The sequence below is a fragment of the Homarus americanus genome, unplaced genomic scaffold, assembly GCF_018991925.1.
Source record: "Homarus americanus isolate GMGI-L3 unplaced genomic scaffold, GMGI_Hamer_2.0 scaffold59232, whole genome shotgun sequence".
In the NCBI taxonomy this organism is placed as follows: domain Eukaryota; kingdom Metazoa; phylum Arthropoda; class Malacostraca; order Decapoda; family Nephropidae; genus Homarus; species Homarus americanus.
This window is the reverse complement of record NW_024717214.1, coordinates 375,717-400,910: the sequence shown is the minus strand read 5'-3', so window position 1 is coordinate 400,910 and position 25,194 is coordinate 375,717. Positions and strand designations below refer to the sequence as shown.

General features: G+C 41.6%; 1 protein-coding gene across 1 annotated transcript in view; it reads right to left on the bottom strand.

Moving 5' to 3' along the window:
* Nucleotides 1-23,916, bottom strand: part of LOC121858836 — a 29,531-nt gene extending 5,615 nt beyond the window's left edge. Inside the window, exons 1-2 of the mRNA XM_042355483.1 lie at nt 23,838-23,916; nt 3,649-6,390 (exon numbers count right to left, since the gene is read on the bottom strand). Of these exons, the coding sequence (XP_042211417.1) occupies nt 3,649-5,680 (2,032 nt within the window). The 5' untranslated portion in view covers nt 5,681-6,390; nt 23,838-23,916. The remainder of the gene's footprint in view (nt 1-3,648; nt 6,391-23,837) is intronic.
* Between the last annotated feature and the right edge of the window lie 1,278 nt (nt 23,917-25,194).

Sequence of the window (25,194 nt, the reverse complement as noted above, 5' to 3'; positions counted from 1 at the left end):
CGGTATTGGAAAGCTTCTAATTGTTCAATATTTCGTATAATATATTAGTTGTGTATTGCTGCCACTCAAATAACCCGTGGACTGTTGGGGCCGAGTTCCTCTACTGGAGATGTTCTTTGACCGTCTGCTACCAGGGAGTAAAGACGCGTCCCTTTCCCTCAACTCCTCTCCATCAAAAAAAATAACAGTGTAAGGTTTTATTTTCAATTCGTGACTGTAATTCCTGAAATTTGTACGTTCACCCTCAGGTTACCTCCCTTTATGTAAATGAGTCGCTCCACGGTGTCACTATACATAATGTGTCTTCTCTGTTCATTGTGTATTTTTAGTCTTCGGCTGTAATTTTTTTATATCATATTCGCCACTTATTTACAAAATGTACAATACCTCAGAACAAACTTGGCTCCCACAACGCCACGCAGCATCCAATATAACCCCCGTGTGTGTGTGTGTGTGTGTGTGTGTGTGTGTGTGTGTGTGTGTGTGTGTGTGTGTGTGTGTGTGTGTACTGTAGGCGTCACTGTGTATTAGTACAGTATATCTTATTTACGTATTTATCCAATGAATTTGTTCCTGCGTATTTCTAAACCTGAGTTTGTAGTGTTGATATGTGGATATTCAACAGTATCGAGGATAATCATTTATGGGTCTAAAAGTATTTATATTGACGTGGGAGGTTGGCTATACAAGGGTGTTGATGTATGCAGGTTATGGTGGTACTGGGAAGAATATTGAGTTGTGTTGTCAGGAAGTATTCGGCTGTTGGTGGTAGTGGTGGTAGTCATGGTAGTGGTGGTGGTGGTTTTAGTAATGATGATGATGATGATAATAACAGTGATAGTGGTGGTAGTAGTAGTGATAATAGTAGTGATATATAATAGTAGTGATGGTCATAGTAGTAGTGGTGGTAGTAATAGTTTCTTAGTAATGATTCTAGCGATATTTATGGCGGTACTGAGAATAATAGACAGACAGCAGACAAGTCAAAAAAAATTGACAAGTAGCAGAAGCAGCAGTCAAATAAGGGGGCAGCAGATACTGTCGTCAGGTGAGGCAGCAGACAGACCCTCTCTCTCACTACGGATTAAGGCCAGCACCCGGAGATTACCAACGAATGACCACACACACACACACACACACACACACACACACACACACACACACACACACACACACACACACACACACACACACACACACACACGCACCACACACACACACACACACACACACACACGCACACACACACACACACACACACACACACACACACGCCTCGTCTTGTGTTATTTAAAACAGGAATAACGAGGCAGATGATATTAAAGGTAGGTACAGGTAGTAATAGAGGTACAGGTAGTAATAGAGGTACAGGTAGAATACAGGTACAGGTAGTAATAGAGGTACAGGTAGTAATAGAGGTACAGGTAGTAATAGAGGTACAGGTAGTAATAGAGGTACAGGTAGTAATAGAGGTACAGGTAGTAATAGAGGTACAGGTAGTAATAGAGGTACAGGTAGTAATACAGGTACAGGTAGAATACAGGCACAGGTAGTAATACAGGTACAGGTGTTAAACTGTCACGTCATCCCAGAAACAAGAACGCAAAGATTGATTCATATATAACACAGAGAATTTAAAAAAAACATAATAAAGTCGACTTAGGTATCCGGATTCAGGATTCAAAAACGTAAACAAATCATATGCATATAAACATTAAAATCGTGTTACCAGAACCGTAAAATAAATCGGCTTACTCAAATACGGATTTTGAATTAAAAAAACGTAAGCAAATTCTCTAAGGCTCTAAGCTGTTATCGACCATGTTATCATCAGTGTTATAAGTAAGTAATATAACCTTAGAGAGGGATAATTTATGCTCCTCACTATAACATGATCACTTAATTTATGCTCCTCACTGTAACATAATCACTTAATTTATGCTCCTCACCATGACATACTCGCTTAATTTATGCTCCTCACTATAACATAATCACTTAATTAATGCACCTCACTATAACATAATCACTTAATTTATGCCCCTCACTATAACATAATCACTTAATTAATGCACCTCACTATAACATAATCACTTAATTTATGCTCCTCACTATAACATAATCACTTAATTTATGCCCCTCACTATAATACAATCACTTAATTAATGCACCTCACTATAACATAATCACTTAATTTATGCTCCTCACTATAACATAATCACTTAATTTATGCCCCTCACTATAACATAATCACTTAATTTATGCCCCTCACTATAACATAATCACTTTACCATCAGTTTGTTTATCTGTCTCGAGTTTCTATCTTGTTATTCGTGTATTCATTAAATCGTATTCGAATCTAATGCTTTGATGGTCAACCAGAGGAACGAGCTGTAATACCTGTCCAATTTACGGGATCGACAGACTTCAAAACAAGTGATTTGATGTCGTAAGCTCAGGGTTTTTTTTTTCTAGGCGTTATTATAGGGGACAAAAATACACAGATAAGTTTTCCTAATGTGTGCCCTGGCTGGTGTTATAAGTCGGTGACGGAAATAACAGACAGACAGATAGACAGACAGACAGACAGACAGACAGACAAATATATCGAGAGGGTCTTTTACTGGATATGATAGAAAGAATAACTAAGGTAGCGTCACGTCTCTCAGTCTGTTCTTGTACATTGATTACAAATAATTTAAAATGTTTCTTTTTGTTTACAAGTGATTCAATAACATCTCCCGGAGACGCGCCCAAAATTCATCACTCGATAATTAATTTATTTTCTCTCTCTCTCTCTCTCTCACACCGATACAATACCCTGTCTACCTCCTCATCTGACTGACTGGTTAACTGACTGACTGGCTAACCTCTGGACAGATATAATAAAGGTATTTCTAAACAGTTTAGTCCACAGTTGAAGCATTTAGACAGATCTTAGCTGTAAAAAAAAAAAAAGCTTTATCATAAATAATTTTAAGTCCACCTAACGTAAACAGTGTGTGTGTGTGTCGGGGATGCAGTTAGTAAATGAGCTTAACACCAGATGGACGCCATGGTCTCTTATCGCGTCACACTTGTTGTTGTCCGCCGCTGCTGCCTTACGTGGAACAACCAACAACTCCGCCGCCTTTTCACTTTATAATTTCGTCAAGGCTGGGGATCACCACACTGAGTATATTACCAAGCGGATTATTAGAAGCCCGGGAAGGAAGGGAGGAAGGCTGTCATAACATAGTAGGAGATACAATAAATGACAGGAGATGAATAAAACGTGAAATGAAAGTGTAGGACGATATGAATGTCGCTGGCAAAAACTATACAAACTTATATACGGGCTCCTGAATATTATCTTATCCACCTTAATTCACCTGATGATTACACTCTCTTAATATTAATTTAGCCTATATTTAGGTAACGTAAAGGTGTTTAATCATCAGGTGAATAAGGTGCAGTCAGGTGAAATAAGGTGCAGGGTGTAAATAATCACGTGATCTAAACTGTTTATACCATAGCAAACTCTTCTCTGAGATTTGATTAAGGATACTTTTACTTTTTAACTCCACTATACTGTTTACACACACACACACACACACACACACACACACACACACACACACACACACAATAAAGAAGAAGAACAACACTTACTTTTATTAGGAGGTGATGTGATGTAATCGTCACACCCACCGCCTGTGTTTTGATGAGGATGGGCGTAGGTGAGAGCAACACACGCCCACACAGCCACCATCACCAGCACCCACGACGCCCACACCACCCAACCGCTCTGCCTAACCACTCCATGTTGTCTTCTGTCCAGGGCGGGTCTTCCTATGGCTCCAGGATGGCATGGTGACGCCCTACACCAGCGGGTCACCTCACACTGCGAGTCCTCCTCCACCTCTTGAGTTCCTTGTTGACATCCATTCACTACCATTGAGGTTTTCTCCCTGGTGGCGAGCTGGTGATTCATACACAGCCTTTGATCACATGTCTCCATCTTTCTAGTGTTGATCTTAACAAGGTCTATTCCAGGACCTGCTCCAATACGCCAATTATCCTTCATTATCGTAACTTCTCTTGCACTTTTCTGAGCGAGTGCCACAAGTTGTATTTCTCGTCGGGGAAGTCGACCATATTCCCTTGACTGCTGCTCCTCTTCACTCCTTTTCGCTGAACTTTCCCTTCCTGAGTTACACACTGTTGACTGATGGCAAGATCTCCCGCATAATAGGAATCTCTCGGTAGTATCTCTATCCAAGGAAGAGACCTCGGACCTCTTAAATCTATTCTCCTCATAGTGGTTCGGTTCGGGTCTCCGTGCTGGCGGCGTCCTGGGTATTGGAAATAGCGGTAACTGGCGAGGATTCCAATGAGATTTTCTAATACCTCTGCTGGTGTGGTGAGTTGTGGCGGAGCTGTGGGTGTTGTAGCTGCCTGGGGTGCCTGAGTCTTCGGTGTGGCCATCACGAGTGTTGAGAATATTGCTTCTTGCTGGTAACTTATAACTGACATCAAGTTCAGTTTTTTGTAAAAAAAATTCTCGATTCTGAGTCTCTGCTGAATAGATCAATGTCATTTGGGTTTTAAAGTTATCTGGTGGAATGTGGCTGACCTGACCGCCGGTGACGGCTGGAGGGACAGAACTGACTTGTTTTTTAATGACTAACTGTGAAAAACCAACGACTTCTCTCCGGACGTGTAACATGAGATTATAATTTTGGCGGTCCCTGGTGTCTGATTGGAGGTCACTGATCTGAACTTTAATTCTTAATGGCAGATTGTAAACATTCTTTCTCGGGGGTTTTAGTTGGTGATACCTAACTTGACTAAACTTTTTTAATACGAGTTCACTAATAGATTCTTTCTGGATTATTTCTACAGCTAATACTTCTGTCTGACTACAAGACATTAAAGAGAAAATATAGCTCAATTTATCACAGGATCTCAGTCTAAGTGCACAGCCTGACTCGCCACCGCTACACCTGCTACCAAAACAAACACGGGAGAATTGGTGTTGACGTGGTGTTATGTGAGTGTCTCGTGGGGTCCTCTGTGAACTGGCTACAGTGAGTCTTGACTCCAATATCTGTTGTACTGCCACGTCAGGGTTTGGTCCCATGGATGTAGGAATACGAGTTGCTTGTGGAAAAGTTGGTCTCTGGGAGGAAGACCTTGATCTGTGGGTGTTGGTGGGTGTCGTAAGCCTCGAAAAATGCTGCTGGTGGCGACTGTCTATTGTCCTCGAACAGAGATCTCTGGAGTGAGTGAAGGCACAAAGAGGAAACACGATTGAACGTGGGGGTTGATCAGGTCTCGTGCGATGCTTAATAGTTATATGAGAGGGACTCCATATTACTTTATCTTCACCGAAGGTCTTTCTCGCAGGAGGTTCAGGTGACGACTGACGGCGACCTGCTGAAGGAGGAACGGGACCCAGCTGTTGGTCATAGTTGATCCTCGAGAGAAGGTATTTTCTAAGCCTTGAATCTGTCGCAGCTGGTGGAGATGGACGTGTTGTAACAGCAGTAGGTGGTGGCTCTGTTGCCCCACCAGCTGAAGAGGGAGTGACGGGCGTGTCTTGGTCATTTGAATATTGTGGCTTTTCACGTTTCTCGACTTTTCCTTCTCTAAGAATGACTCCCGACGCTGGCCATTCACTGACAGTAACGAAGACTTCCATGAGGCATTTCTCAATCTGTTGTCGCCACCTCAGTCTTGATTATCACGAGCAATCCACTCTTACAACTTCCTATAGTCTAACACAGCAAAATAACGCTTCTAGGGGTAATTTTCCTATGATCTTAAAACAAAATGCAATGTTCTATTTATTTTTTTAAGTTACCCAAGCATACCGTCAACCTCACGAGGGAAAGCAATCGTCCGGGGGAGAGATAATGGAGACCAGAATCAGGTACTTGTTGGAGACCTCAACACAACACCAGGTAAAAGAGAATCTCTTATCACCAGAGAGTTCCTTCCTTAGGAGAATCCCAAGACGACGTGAGAATCTTTCTACAGAGGCGAATCACCTTAACACAACTGGAGAATCTCTTGAATCAATTTGACTCGTCCAGGTCCACAGCGAACCAACACTTTAAACAATATTTCCTCCAGCAGAATCAGAATTACTATCAGAATCCACGGACACAATAACTCAATCAGACGTAGTATTCTTTAACAGCCACCACAGTCAACACACTATAGCAGTCTTCAGCCAAGAGAAACACAAGGACCTCAACTGACAGTCTTCCGTGCTCTGGGTCAAGGGAATCACGGTGTTGGTAACTACTGTACGTCGGGTGAGGAGGCCGGAGGAGATGCTGGAAGTCTTTTGTTGACAACTTCTTAGAGGAATTGCTTTTGTCTGACGGTAATCTGACCCCTGTCTTTCTGTAAATGAGAAAGATAGAGAGATAGATCAATATATACAGATAGACAGATTAATACCGATAATAATAACGGTATCAACAACAATACAGTAATAATAATAATAATAATAATAATAATAATAATAATAATAATAATAATGATGACCACGTAATTACATGCACTAAACGTCACTATTTATCTGCCAAAACAACACACATAAATACTGATTTTTTCCACGTTAATATCCTAAATCCTCTCAACCTGTTTTGGGTCGCTGTGATATACCATTCTAGCAGTTACCAGGACTACCTAGCATTTTCTGGTACCACCTAGCACCAGTGTCGCTGAGATATATCGTCCTAGCAGTTACCAGGACCACCTAGCACTGGCGCCTGGTTTCACGTAAGGTCAACCAAAGCCTCCAAGTAAGACCTAATTTGCCTAGTACCGTTCATCATTAACAATACCAGCTAGTACCTCTTAGTACCACCTAGTATCAATGAATACCACCTAGCACAGTTCTGCGTTGGCTGTTTGGGGCAGGTGTGAGTTTACTCCTGCGGGTGCGTTGCGGGTGTGAGTTTACGCATGCGGGTGCGGGAAAGTATGTGGATTTCTGCGGGTCAAGATAAATTATTCCTAACCTAACCAAATGATGTGAGAGTCTTAGTGTAATATTGGCGCCATTTTAAGATTTTTTTTTCTGTAAGTTGATTCCGTGAAATGTTTTAGTCAGACTCAACTAGTGTGTGTGTGTGTGTGTGTGTGTGTGTGTGTGTGTGTGTGTGTGTGTGTGTGTGTACATCACCGAAATAACATAAAGGCGTACACATAGTGAGAAGTAGACCAGCAGTGGCAAGATTACACACACACACACACACACACACACATCTCCCAATGAAGACTCCACATAAATACCAAATTACTTCACAAAATAACTAAAATAAAAATAAATATTAATTAGACAAATAAAATATATTAATCTAACACATAATAATTAACTCTGCTGTACTGTATACTGTAGTTTACCTGGATAAATTCTAAGGCCTTACTTACCTGTATTTCACTTAACCACATCTGCTACATACTTATATACTTGGCTATACTAACTCTGCTCATAGATTTAAGTAATTCATAAGTAGAATAAGTAATGGGAAATTTATAAGTAGCACCGTATTAGTAAGCGTTTAATTCTGATAGTAGGAAAAGTGAATAAAAGTGGTATTCTGAAGTGTTAAGTGGTAAGGGTGTTCTGAAGTGTTAAGTGATAAGGGTATCCTGAAGTGTTAAGTGTTAAGGGTATCCTGAAGTGTTAAGTGTTAAGGGTGTTCTGAAGTGTTAAGTACTAAGGGTGCCCTGAACTGTTAAGTGATAAGGCTATCCTGAAGTGTTAAGTGGCTAAGGGTGTTCTGAAGTGTTAAGTAGTAAGGGTGCCCTGAACTGTTAAGTGATAAGGGCGTTCTGAAGTGTTAAGTGGTGAGGGTGTTCTGAAGTGTTAAGTGGCTAAGGGTGTTCTGAAGTGTTAAGTGGTGAGGGTGTTCTGAAGTGTTAAGTGGTGAGGGTGTTCTGAAGTGTTAAGTGGCTAAGGGTGTTCTGAAGTGTTAAGTGGTGAGGGTGTTCTGAAGTGTAAAGTGGTGAGGGTGTTCTGAAGTGTTAAGTGGTGAGGGTATTCTGAAGTGTTAAGTGGTGAGGGTGTTTGGAAGTGTTAAGTGGTAACCGTGTCCTCAAGTATTAAGTGGTGAGTGAGAAGAAGAGAATATAAGTACTGTATTAAGAAGAGGAAGAAGAAGAAGAAGAAGATCGGTGTTAAGTAATGAGAGAAACAGTCAACAGTCACACTATTCCACCAGTCATCTCAACACCAGTTCATTCCTCCACTCAAACATTAACTAAGAAACATTACCTCCCACTTTAGGTTCTATCATGCAGGGTTCCAGGGCTCCAGGGCTCCAGCGGGTGTCGTTAGCAATAGGCGGAGACGAAACAGAACAGCCTACCACATCACCACCAGAATACAGTGACAACATGACATCTTGGCGTGTTTGGTCGTGATTTTGATTCTCCAAAGCTGATTGAGTGTTTCATTTACCTGGAGTTTTTAAGGCTCAAAGATAATAAGTAACCCTTTAATAACCTCGATATTACGTTGAGGAGTATGACGGCGTGTGATTTGTTATCTTATTGTTATTTATGGTAAAAGTATTCATTTGTATGGGTCATTTGAGATTGAGGAGCTTTGAGTTCTTACAGAGACTTCAAACATTGCGCGCCAAAAATTCGGCTTATGTTGTTTGTTTACAAGTGGATTTCGCGGGAAGGGGATAGGGGATGGGAGGTGTGTGGGGAGGGATGGTATGTTGGTAGGGAGTAGAAGAGGCGGGGTGGGGGGGGGGAGGTATATTTGAGACATTGTGGGCAAATATCCTTACAAATTCATGTGTCCTTGAGAATCTAGCGACTGTTTTAAATGATTTCATCGTATACCCGCGACACACACACACACACACAAGCTAATATCCTTGTAGACAGGTGAGTCAGACAGCTACACCATAAGCCGCTTTAGCTTCGGCATCAACGTTGCCAGCGAACTACGTGGTGGAGGCGGAAATTAATGTCTCTGATGCTGAAACGTTTGTGTTTGATGAGTGTTAAGTATATGTGTACACGTATGTGGTAGGTGATGGAGGTTAAGAACACACACACACACACACACCTGTGACGACATTCACGTGTGATGGCTTACTGTAGCTATGAGAGATAGAAGTCTTGGCCTGTCTTCACCAGAAACAGGTGTGACTCAACCTTTCACCAGTAACAAACGTGAGTTACTTTCACCTATTGAACGAGGGTCTCTCTGTACATTTAATAACATGGTTCACTACCTAACCTTACCCCTCCCCCATCCCTCCAAGTAACGTTAGGGCAGCTGAGGGGGATGTCTAATCTTTAGGTGATTCCAAGTTTCGCCTCTTTGACACGGTTTAGTTTAGTGTTTACTTATTTATGAAGAATCTGTGTGTGTGTGTGTGTGTGTGTGTGTGTGTGTGTGTGTGTGGTGTGTGTGTCATATAAGAATGTGCACCATTAACACACACAAAAAAAGACCGCGCCAGTATAAGCAGTCACCAGCGCCACCGCAAGCGATCAAAGTGAGCCTGGCATCTCTTCCTATATCATGTAAACCACCAGCAAGGTTATATAGGCTTATGAAAATACTCACATGCAGGTGTGTAAATGGGTCAGGTGTCGAGGTGTGAGAGGGTTTGTTTATTGAATTTGTTAAGGACTGGTGAAAATTAATTATCATTTTCCAGTACTTAAACACGTACGAACATCAAGGACTGAAGAAAAGATTAGTCATTATAACCAAGTACTTGATCACGTACCAACAACAAGGACTGAAGAAAAGATTAATCATCATAACCAAGTACTTGATCACGTACCAACAACAAGGACTGAAGAAAAGATTAATCATCATAACCAAATACTTGATCACGTACCAACAACAAGGACTGAAGAAAAGATTAATCATCATAACCAAGTACTTGATCACGTACCAACAACAAGGACTGAAGAAAAGATTAATCATCATAACCAAGTACTTGATCACGTACCAACAACCTCTCACTACTCAAGAATCACGTACATTGTTTTTTATCTCCTTGAAAGCTTAATCATTCATAACTCCAAGTCTCGTAAAACAGACTTAAATGCAACGTCGCCTGATCCACTTTACGACAATACCTGCAGGCCTTTACGCTTACCTTGCCAACAGTCGCGGGACTCTATCACTTAAGCACTCCCTTATACTCTTACGTTAGGTATTCTCAAGGGGAAACTATCAAGCACGAGCCAGCGAAACAGAGAATGGGAAGAAATTATGTGTTTGGTGTGTGTGTGTGTGTGTGTGTTTTTGGTGTGTGTGTGTGTTTTTGGTTTGTGTGTGTGTGTGTGTGTCTAAGTTTCAAAGTCACTTCAGGTAAAATAAGTGTGTTTCAGGTGAGATAATCGTGTTTCAGGTGAGATAATTGTGTTTCAGGTGAGATAATCGTGTTTCAGGTGAGATAATTGTGTTTCAGGTAAGATAATTGTGTTTCAGGTGAGATAATCGTGTTTCAGGTAAGATAATTGTGTTTCAGGTGAGATGATCGTGTTTCAGGTGAGATAATTGTGTTTCAGGTGAGAGGCAGCCAGGTTTGTTACCAAGCCTGGCACGACTCGACCTCTCCCGTCTACTCGTCTGTCGTCTGGTTTGTGACAGAGTGCTATGGGGTGGTGCTGTGTTGCTGTTGCTGTGATGCTATGTTACTGGGTTTCTGTGATCCTATGTTGCTGAAGTTAACTTAGATTAGGCTCAGTTTGGTTAAGTTACGTTAGGTTAAGTTAACTAAGATTACGCTACGTTTAGTTAGGTTAGGTTATCATTACCATGGGTATTGATATCTTCCTTTTATTCACATATAACAATAAAGAGAGTTTCTGAAAAGGATCGAACCAAGGCTGTTTTTCCTGACAGCTTAAGGTAGGCTAGCTGGCAGGTACAATCCCCTTCACTAGTGCGTTTACAGGGGTCATCAGGTTTGGTGTGATGTGGCAGCCCTGTGTTTGTTTACATTCGACAGAAGGAAACTCGCAAAAATAAACGAACCATGGAGTCAAATTAAAACAATATTAAAATAGATATCTCAATATAATAATTTGTGGAATGTTTATATGACGAGCCCCTGTAAACGCATAAGTGAAGGGGACTGTTCAAGACCAAGACCATCCCAGTTTAGCTTCAGAGCAAGATTTTACACTGAACCTACCTACCTACACCTCTTACTGTCCTTCACCTATGGTATCGAAAACTCATGACACCAAACCATCTCACTAAGTGTTTTATTACATCTTATACTTAATAACAGCACGCGTTATAATTACCTTTAAAGGAGCATTAACATGATCTTTGAATCCTGTTATCACTCAAGGCTTTACACCTGAATGAAGAACAACTGATATACTGGGACTTAACATCACTCACATCTTCACTTCTGTGTAACCGTCATGACTCGTGAATAAAGTTCTAAATCATGTTATAATATATTACTACGCTTCAATAATAACTTAAGTCCGTAATTGCGTATTTTAGTTTAGTAAAATATATCTCTTATTAATATATAAATACTAAAAGAGTTACTTCACTAGGTATAAGATGGCGGGAACTTGCAGGTCTCCGTCGGTCTAGGTAAGCGGTCTATACACTCCCTATCTCTGTCGGTCTTGGTAAGCGATCTACACACTTCCTATCTCCGTCGGTCTTGGTAAGCGGTCTATATACTCCCTATCTCTGTCGGTCTTGGTAAGCGATCTACACACTTCCTATCTCCGTCGGTCTTGGTAAGCGGTCTATACACTCCCTATCTCTGTCGGTCTTGGTAAGCGGTCTACACGCTCCCTATCTCCGTCGGTCTTGGTAAGCGGTCTATATACTCCCTATCTCTGTCGGTCTTGGTAAGCGGTCTACACGCTCCCTATCTCCGTCGGTCTAGGTAAGCGGTCGCTCCTATCTGGTAAGCAGTCTACACGCTCCCTATCTCCGGTCTAGGTAAGCGGCTCCCTATCTCTGTCGGTCTTGGTAGCGGGCTACACTTATCTCTGTCGGTCTTGGTAAGCGGTCTACACGCCCATTCCCTCGGTCTAGGTGCTGTGTATCATCTCGCCTCTCACATGTAAATTCCTTTTGATTAAGTATTGGTGTGTGTGTGTGTGTGTGTGTGTGTGTGTGTGTGTGTGTGTGTGTGTGTGTGTGTGTGTGTGTGTGTGTGTGTGACTGGTGTACCCTGATGATCGCGGTACACAGTATACAACTTAGGTCACTCATACATGTACATTCGTGAGTGGTCCTCGTTGTGAATGTTGGAGGAGCTGGCCCGTGGCTTCTCTCTCTCTCTCTCCTACACCTCACACTCCTGCTGGTTATGACGTGAGAGAGAGAGAGAGAGAGAGAGAGAGGATGTACAGCTGTACTCTTCTTCTATCACTTCATCCTGTACTCAGGTTTCCGCTCGTCACATCCTGTACTCAACCTTCCGTCCGTCACTTTATCATCCTGTACTCAACCTTCAGTCCGTCACAGTAAAGTATCGACCCACAGTAGTGTTGATGTCTTTGTGCACTCATTAAACATGTGGCTCAGGTCAGAGTCACCCACAGATAAGTTCACAAGTCTTGAGTTGTAAAATTAATCCTTTACCAATCTTTGAGAACTGAAGATACTTTGATAACCTTCTACCTTATATAACCAGACGATTTTAATAATAACTAATATAATTATATATGATGACAGGTAGGTAGTTAAAGTTACGGTGGCTAATCTTATGGTGAAATAAGCCCGGGGGTAAATTTCAGGTGTTCCCATTATATATATATATATATATATATATATATATATATATATATATATATATATATATATATATATATACATATATATATATATTACTACCAAGTAGCACCCTGCCCGGCCTTCAGCGTGGTTCCTGCTGCAGAAGGGAAGTTACGACACACTGTTCAGGAGAATGTGCGGCGTCTCTCCTGGGTGACCTCCACTACCAATATCCAGCGGGTCGTCAGCGTGAGTTGGTGTAGGCTGTCAGGGTATTTACTGTACAGCTGCAGTGATAGGATTACCTCTCTTACTGAAATGCAAAGCGGCTATGCAATCTTCGTCTCCAGGTTTTATCAGTGCGATGTGCAATCAGTATGAAGAAGTTGTCTTTGTCGTGTTGCTGTGTGTTGATCAGACTTGCCTCTGCCATTGTCGTATATTGAGACTGAGTCATCATGATGAACATAATCAACAATTTCGTTAATGAAACTCAATAGAGACAAAGGGATTATAATCTATCTATCGATCAATCGATCGATTTGTCTCTTAATGATCTGTGTGTTGACAGTGTATATATTACTTGACACGTCCGTCCGCCGCGCTTACTGGAGGACTTGGTATAAAGTTACTTGAGGGTTGGTTGGTGTGGAACTGACCCCGTGGGAGACCTACGACCGGGTGTTGCCTTCATCATGGAATAGGTGGATGGTCTGACTACCTCACAGTTCGGCGGTGGTGTGTGTCTCCCACGCCGCGCACTGGGTCAGTGTTTGAGCCTCCCTGGTGAAGATTTAGTGTGCAACATGAATGTGTGAGCTTATGTACAACTGTTCTTAGTTGAGCATGGAACACAGCCACTAGACACACTCGTTGCCATGAAGATGAAGGTCGCCAACAGTACCTCAATCAACACAGCCGCAAAATATTACCTCATAACATACTGTGAGACACGTGGTGCACATGAGGGGGAGGCAGCTGCCATCGCTCCTTCCGTACATAAACTAAAAAGGTCATTTTCTCTTTTTTTGGGGGCAGAGGTGTTGTTTATTGTGTTCAAGGCCAACACATATTATAAGGTCAACAATATCTTAAAGACTGTGATAGTTAATATGAGGCTTATTTTCAACATGGTGATAATAAAACAAAAAAAACTGCAATTAATATAATGTTAAATTATCGGCAAGAACGCGTCCAGTCGAAGTGGACGGGTTACAGTCGTGTGTGCGGGAGACGGTGATTTGGCAGCAGTCACTGTCTGGCTACCCTGAAGTGCATGACAGAACACAATCTTAACTTTGTTTCTCCAAATCTTTTGTGTTGCTTAAAATCTCAGTTGCCACAGCTGTCTCCTGCCACAGTGGAGCGCTTCTTCTCCACACTGAAATTTATCAAGTTAAGGCGTGACGGCCTCTATAAGGAGGATAGACCATCAGATCTCGTGCTACTGGTACGAGAGAAAGAACCTGTCTTGCAAAGTATGTCTGTTATAGGCTGCCAGTAAGACATCTCTATAGTACTCTCTAAAGACAAGGGTTACAATCAGCTGTTCTGGCGGCCATTACCATCATATATAATTTTAAGAGGATAAATTCAGTGTTTTGTTTACTTAATTATGTTATACCTGTCATGAAATTAGGCTGTAGTTATCATTTGTGTGAGGTTGTCACACTTATACATCGCATTTTAGTCCTAAACAATAAGCAACTGTTGAAATGGTGTTTTTGTTTTTAATTATTTATTATTGTGATGGGAAGAGAGAGAGAGAGAGGAGTCAACAGGTATTCTGATATTATTATTTCTATTTTATTTCTTTTTTACTTTGATAATACTACTTATGTTACCAATAAGAATAAACCAGTTAATATAAATGAAAGCATCATGTTAGGCTGGGGTGGTCACAGAGGGGTGGTCGCCACTATGCCTCGCCCCCTTAGGTGTTGGGCTCTCCACTCTGCTTGCTTCCGTCATGGTATTGATTTGATGATAGAATGTCACATACTGAAAAGCCAAAACTGGAAAACAAGAGAGAAGGATACAGCTCCTTGGCGAGACTAGGACTGGCTGGCAATATAAAAAACAGCGCCAACACGAGCAATCACCGACGCCTGGCATTTCTCTATCACAATGGAGACTATACCATACGAATATTCCTCGGCCTTCTACCAACAGGACACGCTGTTTTACGATAATAGGATCGATTTGCGATATGTTCGACGGTCCTGGGACACAGTGACCACCACAACAAGCGACTCCCTGAAGAACTCTGTCTCCTTCAGGCGATGTTTTCTACCCCAAGATTCCCACCAAATAGTAAAATATGATAATTCTTGAACTACCTCAGATTCAGATTTTTTTTTCTCGGATTTGCCAACCACTCAGTCAAAGAATGTAAGCCTGAACTCCGCGTGTTTCCCTGTTGGGCCTCTTGAACTTTATCACAGGGCCAGGCGAGGGTCGACGTCTTCCTTACCTCTCTGTTGTGTCTGGGTCAGTCGTCGTGCTGGTCTACTACACCACCTTACGCTCCTGTCACACATCTTGTTCTGTTTATAACTACGACAGCATATATCATCAGCTCCCCGCCACCAATGTTTACAGTGTGGAAAGTCAACAGTAGAGTGTAAAACTTATATTAAATTTTGACTAAATACGGATGACCCTCCAGGATATAGTTATTTCTCTTTCATTTTTTCGTTCCTTATCGGCGCATCTGTTACCTATTGTTAGCTCTTTATGTATATTGAAGTTAGGTTAAATGTGGTTACTCCTCCTCCTCCTCCAGAACCAGACACACTTACTACTGAACCACCTCTAACTACCCCCTCCCCCTCCCTCTACTCGCCACCAACTTCCTCCTCCAACAATAACCACCACCAACCAACTAGTCTCAGGAGGCGCCAACCTTCCTCCATCTTACCATCTTCGTCAACTCAGCACCCCCTTCCTTCTCCCTCAGTCGCCTGGCGCTGATTGCCGCCACAGGTGAGGATCATTAGCCTGTGACCTTCCAGCCAACATTAATGTCACTTCTGGCTCTTTACAAACACTGATAACTCCCAAAGTATCTTTACGGCGTCCTCCACGATTATGTCAGCAACTAATGATATAACCACCCAAATGTAAATAAAGTATATACATATAAATATTATATCTGTTTATATGTATATTGTCTATAGTCCAGCAGGGAGCCGTTTATGTTTTAGATATTATTAGTTAAAATTACTGGCAGCGAAGGAGGACGTGTCAGAGTGAACATTTACTTGAAACGCTGCGTGTATGTTTACGACTAGTGGAAGTAGGGGGGGTGAGGGTGTGTTGGGAGGGTGGTGTTTAAGGGAGGTGAGGTGTGTGGGAGGGTGAGGGTGTGGAAGGAGGTGGGGTGTGTTGGGAGGGTGAGGTGTGTTGGGAGGGTGAGGGTGTGTAAGGAAGGCGTGAGGGTGTCTAAGGATGGGTGGGTGTGGAAGGGAGGCGGTGTGTAGGGAGGGGGGTGTGTTGGGGAGGGGTGTCTAAGGATGGGTGAGGGTGTGTAAGGGAGGCGTGGTGTCTAAGGATGGGTGAGGGTGTGGAAGGGAGGCGTGAGGGGTGTGGGGAGGGTGGGGGTGTGTTGGGAGGGGTGAGGGTGTGGAGGAGGGTGAGGGTGTGTAAGGAAGGCGTGAGGGTGTCTAAAGGATGGGTGAGGTATGTTGAGAGGAGAGAGGGTGAGGGTGCGTGGGTAGGAAGCGATAGAGGAACAGGTAGGATGTGGCAGGGTGAGAAGGGAAGAGGTGAGGATATAGGTCGGAGGTAAAGGTGGGAGGGGGAAGGAGTAACGTGGGTGATGATTAATGTGTTGGTGGAGTGGGTGTTGTGGGTGTGTGGGTGGCGAGGGTGTGTGGGGCGGGGTGGTGTGGGGCGGGGTGGTGTGGGGAGGATGCTGACCGCCACAAAGTCTGGCCTCAGCTCCGAGTTTTTCGCAAGAGGAAGAAGGGGAGGAGCGGGGAGGTGTTTACCCTGCCTCGGTGACACGTGGGGCTGGATTCCTGTGCTGCGTAGAAGACGAGGGGCAGGGAGGTGAAGTAATCGTGGTACCACAACCACCACCACACACGCAACACTAACACCACCACAAGCGCCACAAACACCACCACCAACACCATCGCCGCAAACACCATCACAAACACGACCACAAACATCAACACCAGCGCCACAAACACCACCACCACAAAAACCAACACCACCACCAAACACCACCACCACTACCACAAACACGACCACAAACACCAACACCAGCGCCACAAACACCACCACCACCACAAATACCAACACCGGCGCCACAAACACCACCACCGGGCCGAGCAAGACTTGACACCCTAGATAGCGGTGTCACACGACTATAAGAAAAGTTCGTAAACACGCAAGTTACTGATGTATTCAAGCCTCTGGTTATGCAAGGTCAACCCCCGGGGGTGACCTGATTAGTGGGGTCAGGAGGGGTCACAGCCCACGTTGACATGGCTGAGGAGGGGGAGGAGATTCTTTGTGTGTATGTGTGTGTAACCATGTCGTCAGTCTGTACCTGTTATGTATTATAGTGTTATAAGAAGATAACCACACAGCGCATAATTACAGGTGAGATGGACCCCCTGTCCTAACCTGAACCATCATAATTTGGGCCCAGTAGATTTTAGGTCCATTAGGTGTTTGTCATATCAGGATCGGTCCTATTTTATACTGGGGTTTATTAGTAAACAGTATACAGGTTGGATGGATATATGAGCGATGGGGGTTGGGTGTAAACGGGGCTCTTTAGTAGGGGCCAATAGCCCCGCTGCAGTTTCCTCCGTTCTTATGTACTGAGGCCCATTAATACTGATGCACAGCAATACGGTGACCAATTAGTAATGGGTACCACTGGTATTGGGGTCCACTGGTACTGAGTCCATTAGAACTGGGATCTATTAGAAATGGGGATCAATAGTTCTGGAGCCATTAGTACCGGGGCCCATTGGCACTGGGGCCAATAGTACTGGAACACATTAGTTCTAGGGTCCATTAATCCTGGGGCCCACCTGACCAGTTAATAGACAGTACATTAAATATATCAATAATAAGATTCAAAACATAAATATTTACTTACATGTTCCTTGAAAGTTGCCAGTTATAAAAGTCACCCATTCATCATTAATTCTATTATACTGTATTTATTATAAGAATATATTATGAAATATATTGAGATAAATAAATTATTGGAATAATTTATGAGTTATATGAAGATGAATGAATTATTGGACTAAAATAGGAATTATATATGAGGATTAACAAACGGAGGTGAATATTTTATTTGTTATTAGTTCTTATTAATTTAATAATTAAATGTTATTCGTTTGTATTCAAATATTTCTTATTATAACTGTATTGTTATTCGTATTCACGAAAAATTAAGTATTTGTAGTGAGATTAATATTCACGTGACCTCGGTGGGAAGAAACCGTCTACCTGGGAATGGTGTTAGTGGCATGTAACTCTGACATTGTCCAAGGTGATGCTGGGATGACAACAGCAGGACCTAGAGTCACTGGTCACATACTATAAGGAACTCTGGCTCAATGGCTTATTCTCTCTCCCTCTGTGGAACCAGTACGACGATAACACCAGAACTAACCAAGTAGCGGAGGAGTGCCTTAGTCGGCTGAATAAAGCAATTGGCAAGCTCCACCCTAATGCGTATGAGCTGAGTTTAATACACAAGAATGAACGAGCAGAAACTCACCGTGTTCTACAATGAGCTCGTTTGGGTGCAGCTCCACCCCGACCCAGAAAGAAGTACCACAAGATGGATGATCGTCCTCTTCGCTTACGTGAATTTTACAAATCTGATGACATGACAACCGAGGAACTCCTGGCCTGTGTGCATCATATGGTAGTACATCATTATTAGTAGAATTTAGATATAATTATACAGGATGTCAGTTTGTTGTACTGCTAAATTATTGATAGAAATAACATTGTATTTTACTATTCCTAATAGAATTGATGATGTATTTTACCTTAAAATATAATATCCTAATAGAATTTATGCTGTATTTTGTTATTTCTAACATAAATCATAATGCATTCCTATATTAACACATTATTTCTCATAGCATTTGTGATGGATGGACAATTTTTAGCTATAATCGTCCAAACGGAAGAAACCGTCAATCTGGAATTCGTCTTAGTGACGTGTAATCTTCTGGGCAGTCCTGTTTACACCCAACCCCTTTCGCTCATATATCCACCCAACCTATATTTGAAGCTCATTCACTGCACTATTTCCAAACCAATGGTTACCTATCTCTCGCCAAAATCTAAAGTTGTCTAATTTTAAACCATTGCTGCAAGTTCGTTCCTGGTTGGATAATTTAAGTACAGGGTACCTTTGTTACATCACCTTTGTTTAACCCTGACTTCCATTTATACACCTCGATCATATCACCCCTCACTCCACGTCTCTCGAGGGAGTGCAAATTCAGACGCTTTTATCTGCCCCTCTACTTAAGGTTCCTATTGCCCAGGATACTCTTGTCATCCTCCTCTGTATGTTTTGTGGGGGAAATCGATATTAATTTTATAGTATGGTGACCAGAACTGAACCGCGTAATCCAAGTGAGGGTCTCACATACACGAGATATAGTTTTAGGATAACTTCGCTAGTCTTTAACTAACACTCCTTTGTATGAACCAGTACCTAGTTAACCTTGTTTTAAGCAAATATACATTATTTTCTCAGGCTAAGATTCCTACTTATCATTACCCCTAATTTTCACAGTCGGATTTCTCTATAACAACGTTTTTCATCTGATATCTGGTTTACCTGTTTACGTCTCCTAGACTATGTACTTGACATTTTTCCACGTTATATTATCTGCCATTTTTCAGACCATGAGAAACGTTTGTTTAATTCTTCCTGTAAATTTTCGGAGTCCTCGTCAGATTTATTTACATGCCCTATTTTAGTGTCGTCAGCAAATTTACTTATGTCGTTGTCTACTCCTATATCTATGTCGTTTATGTATATAATAAATAATAACGGTTCAGGTACTAAGTCTTGGGGTACTCCACTAGTGATGTTACCCCAGACAGCTTTTGTGCCATTAATGCTGAGTCTGTTTCCTGTCTGTTAATCATATCCTAATCCAATTTATAACCTTGCCCTCAATCCCATGTACCTCCACTTTACGTATTAGTCTTTCACGGGGGACCCTGTCGAAGGCTTTGGTAAAGTCGAGTTAAACCACACCATAATCGTGTCCGTCGTCCACTGATTCGAAAACAGTTGAAAAGAATGATAATAGATTTGTCAGACATGAATGCCATTGGGCCAAGAGGCCTGTTGCAGTTTCCTCCATTCTTATATTCTTATTTGTGCTTCTCCAGGTGATTTCGAATTGAGTATGAAATTATTGCTTCCAGCAATTTGCCTACAATTGATGGTTAACTGATTGGACGGTAGTTAGAGAATAGTGATCTATCTCCCTTCTTGAAAAGCGGTATCACAGTCGCTATCTTCCAGGATTCTTTTACTTGACCGCTCTTTAATAACATGTTAAACAAGTTTGCTAAGATCCTAAGCTCTTCCTTACATTCCCTTACTACTCTGGCAAATATCTGGACCTGGTGACTAATAGGTTTTAGTTTATTGTTTGCTAATATCCTTACTCGTCACTACTAACTCGCTTAATCTTATTTCCAGTATCTCTGTACACAGTTGGTACAGTACCTCAGGTATCATGTTTACACTTTCGGTTTTGAAACTGATGAAAAATACCCGTTCAGATTACAGCGTATTTCTCCGCCGTTATCAGTCAGCTCGCCGGTATGTGGCTGTAGTGGTCCAATCTTGTCTCGTGGTTTAGTTTGGAACACTTGGGGTTTGTCTCCGCCTCTCTTGCTACTTTTACTTCATAATGTCTCTGTTTTTCTTTTATCTTCCCTGACCCTTCTGGTTAATTCATTAAAATAATTCTGAACTTCATATATCATACAAATATTTGTTTTCTATATTCGAATTAATTTATATTTACAGGAAAGGAATAATAAACATCAACAGATTAATATTCACTAAAAGAAAAATTAGAAAATAAATTGACATCAAATTACGTCAGCATATTTTGAGAGGAGTTACCGTGAACCGCTATTCTCTTAATTAAATTTCACAACAGTTGCCAAGAAGCTGAGTTTTGTAGAATTTTACATTACTTTTGTAGAGGTTAACAAATTAATCTACTTAAACTCCACGAAGTTTATTCTGTCCTATTTAACTTCTTCCATCTAATTTAACTTTTGTCTAATTTAACTTAATCTAACATATTTAACTAATTCCATCTAATTTATTTATTTTATTTAACTTAATCTAACATATTTAACCTATTCCACCCTATTTAACTTTATCTTATCTAAAACTAATCCTCTTTTTATCATACCTGGATTAAACCTAACCTACTCTACCCTACTTAACCTAAAGCTAACTGGTTATATCTTAGCTAAATGAACTTAACTTTAATTATGTTAATCTAACCTAACCTAACCTAACCCACCTTGTTACCCTAATTTAAACCTTAATTATCTTAACTAAAACCTAAACCAACCTGCACTATCTTATTATCTTATTTAAAACTATCAAAGGAACAATCACCACAAAGCATACCCGCATTAAAGTGGATTATGAGTTTAGCCGTCCAGGTACGCAAAAAAATCGTATGGCATTTTAGGACTGATTAATACGCACTAATGGCGTAAATGTATCGGTAAGATAGATATGTGAATATAGTTTATGATATCGGTAAGATAATAGATACGCATTTATGACGAATGGTATCGGGAAGACAGAAATGCAATTATGGCGTATGGTATCGGGAAGACATAGATACGCATTTATGTCATGATTTCGGGAAGACATAGATACGCATTTATGACATTATATCGGTAAGACATAGATACACATTTATGCTGCATGTTATCGGGAAGACATAGATACACATTTATAAAGTATGGTATCGGAAAGACATACTGTAGATACTCATTTATAAAGTATAGTATCGGAAAGACATAGATACGAATCATAAAGTGAGTAACGATAATAATACAATAAAAAACAATCGATGTATTATGTACACTCAAAAAACTATCTGTACTTGGGGTGAACGATGACTCCCAGAATGAACACTGTGACTCCTGTTGTCTCGGTAGGGTTGTCAAAATCCTTCATCAGTTGTGTCATATTTTTTCAACACAATTTTGTATAGATAGTTTTTTGAGTGATTGTGCATGGATGGAAAATTAAAGGGATATTTACACCCAAAGGACTTTGCTATATATGTGACGGTGGGGTGATGGTGATAGTGAAGATGAAGGTCGCTGGTGATAATTTAGACAGAATAGATGTAAGAATTAGAGTTCATTAGTCGGATTACCTGACTTGTTTCACCTGAAGACTAGCCACTCTAAGGTTAACCTACCCTAACTTAAGGCGAACATAACCTACCCTAGCCTAACTTAAGGCGAACATGACCTACCCTACCCTAACTTAAGGCGAACATAACCTACCCTAGCCTAACTTAAGGCGAACATAACCTACCCTAGCCTAACTTAAGGCGAATGTAACCTAACCTAACATAATGCTAACGTAAACCGAACCTAACTTAATGCTAACGGTAACGCTAACGTAAACCTAACCTAACGTAACCTAACTTAACGCTAACGTAAACGTAACGTAACCTAACCAAGCCTAAACTAACTTAACGCTAACCTAACCTAACCTTCATTTTTTCTCTCCTGAATATAATATAAAGCAACATTCTTCTCCACTTACGCTAATTTTTACCTGTCCATCAATCATAACGTAACACCTTCTCTCCCTTCCCTCCTCCACCTTCCCCCTTCCCCCCCCCTCTCCCACCTTCCCTTCCCACCTCCATTCTACAAAATATCTACATTAATTACTAAATAAAAACAGAAACAAAAATTGATTACCTGAAGAATCTCCACCCTACCTTAATTCACCTCAAGGTTAACCACCCTAACCAAACCAAACCTCCTCCAAATAGTGTTAGGTTTGGTTAGGTTAGCTGGGGTAATAGGTTAATACACAAGGCATGACTATTTAGCTTCATGAGTAGTTTAGGTTAATGGTTTTTATTTGAGTGATGGAGAAAGACCAATAAGAATCGTCCTAGAGAACTAACTGACCACCTAATTGGCTACTGAGCTGTGCCTCTAGGTGTTAGATTCTGGCTAATATTTATTAACCCGAGAGAAATTCCTGCCTCCTAAAGGGTTAAAAAAAATAATAAAAGAAATGTAGAATAAATCATGAATGAGAGACAGAAGAAGATAAAGAATTAAATAAAAATAAACAGGAAATAGTAATGAAGAATATAATACAAGGAAGATAAATAATAACGATATATAAGGTAATTAAATGATTGAATTATGGAGCCAAAATAAATGATAAATAAGACATAGACAAAATATAATAAATTACCGAAGATAAAGTAATGGAATGTAATAATAATAATAATAATAATAATAATAATAATAATAATATGAGTAAAATTAAACGAAAAACTAAAAAAAAAAATGATATAGACAAAAATAAAAAGGAATGAATAAATTAATGAATAAAGGCATAGATACAAATAATAAATGAATAATAAAGAAAATAAAAGATAAACAAATAAGTAAATAATATAACAGAGAGAGAGAGAGATAACAAGAATGAGAGACGGGAATAGATAGGTAGGAAGAGAGAGAGAGAGATAAAGATATAATTATATAATCAGTGTAAAATTGATAACCACACAAAGGCAACAAGAGAAGAAGATAAAGAGAGAGAGAGAGAGAGAGAGAGAGAGAGAGAGAGAGAGAGAGATAAACAGAATGACAGACACACAGAACAGGTGAAAATTACCTTATGAGAAAGAGAGGCAGAGATAGAGAAAGAATGAGAGAGAGAGAGAGAGAGGGGGGGGGAGATGGAAGAGAGAGAAAGAGAGAGAAATACACTTAGAGAAAGAGAGAAAATAAGACAGAAGGGAGGGGAAGTAAGTGTGCGACAGGGGAACACGTGTGCGTCTCTTACCGTCATGGGACAGCAACTCTCGCATCGCCACCACCTCCACCGCCGCCGTGACCGTCACACCTGTCCTCACCACTGGCCGGCCGCCCGTACACTGCCGCATGCTCTCTGCTACTCACTCTCGCACTCACACACACACACACGCACACACACACACACACATACACACGCATACACACATACACACACACACACACATGCACACACACACACACATATACACATGCACATACACAGACTCACATACACAGACACACAGGCACAGGTAGTAGTAGTAGTGGTGGTGGTGGTGGTGGTGGTGGTGGTGGTTATAGGGGCAGGGCCAAGCTGAGTGGGTGGGTGGGCCAGGTGTTTGACGGCGACGGTGGGGTGGGTTGGGTGGGGTTGAGGGAGGCGGGTGTTATGACGGCTGCAGTTGGTGGGGTGGGGTGAGGGTGGGATAGACGAGAGTGGGTAGGAGAGAGGGAGAGGAGGAAGGGGGTAGGAATGGTAGAAACAGGAGGAAAAGGGGCGAATAAAAGTGCAGCGGGGAAGGGGAGGGAAAAGGGGGAAGGAAGCAAGAAGGGAAAGTGCAAGGGGAAAGGGAAGGGGAGAGGGGAGGGGAGGAAGGGATGGGGAGAGCTCGTATGTTGTTGTTTTGGGTAAGAACGTGCTCTTAGGGGGAAAATACTGAGGTCAATTTTAGCGTCTCTCTCTCTCTCTCTCTCTCTCTCTCTCTTTTCTCTCTCTCTCTCTCTCCCCTTCACTATTTTTCAAACAGCGAGAAACAGACAGACAGGCACAAAGTGACAAGGCAGATTTACAAAAGAGAGAGAGAGAGAGAGATTTGTTTTCTTCTCTCCTTATCTTCTCAAGTATTTACATAGTTGTTAGTTAATTAAGATAAAAGTTTTAGGTGTACAAGATGTGTGTGTGTGTTGTGGCGACCTGTGGTGTAATGGACAACATGCTCGCCTCGCAAGGGAGTGGTCCCGGGTTCGATCCCCAGGCAAGATGAAACTATGGGCAAGTTTCTTTACGCCATTTGCCTCTGTCTATCCAGCAGTAATTGATGACCTGGATGTTAATTGATTTGCGAATCGTGTTCCGGGGTAACGGTTAGCCAGTGCAGTTGACGAGTTGTCCGGTCTTCTCAGATTATTCCTTGAAACTGGATCATGCAGCTCGTTAACTCATGGTGTGGTTGTTGTGTTGGTGACAGCTTTTACACCTTAAACAAATTCACGCTTAGGTGGCCCTTGGGCCGCCCATCCTCGTACACGAGAGGCAATCATCATGTGTATGTGTGTGTGCACTCACACACACATACACATCCGTACTTGACCGTGATGAACTGGACAGCCCAACCTGTCAGTCACCA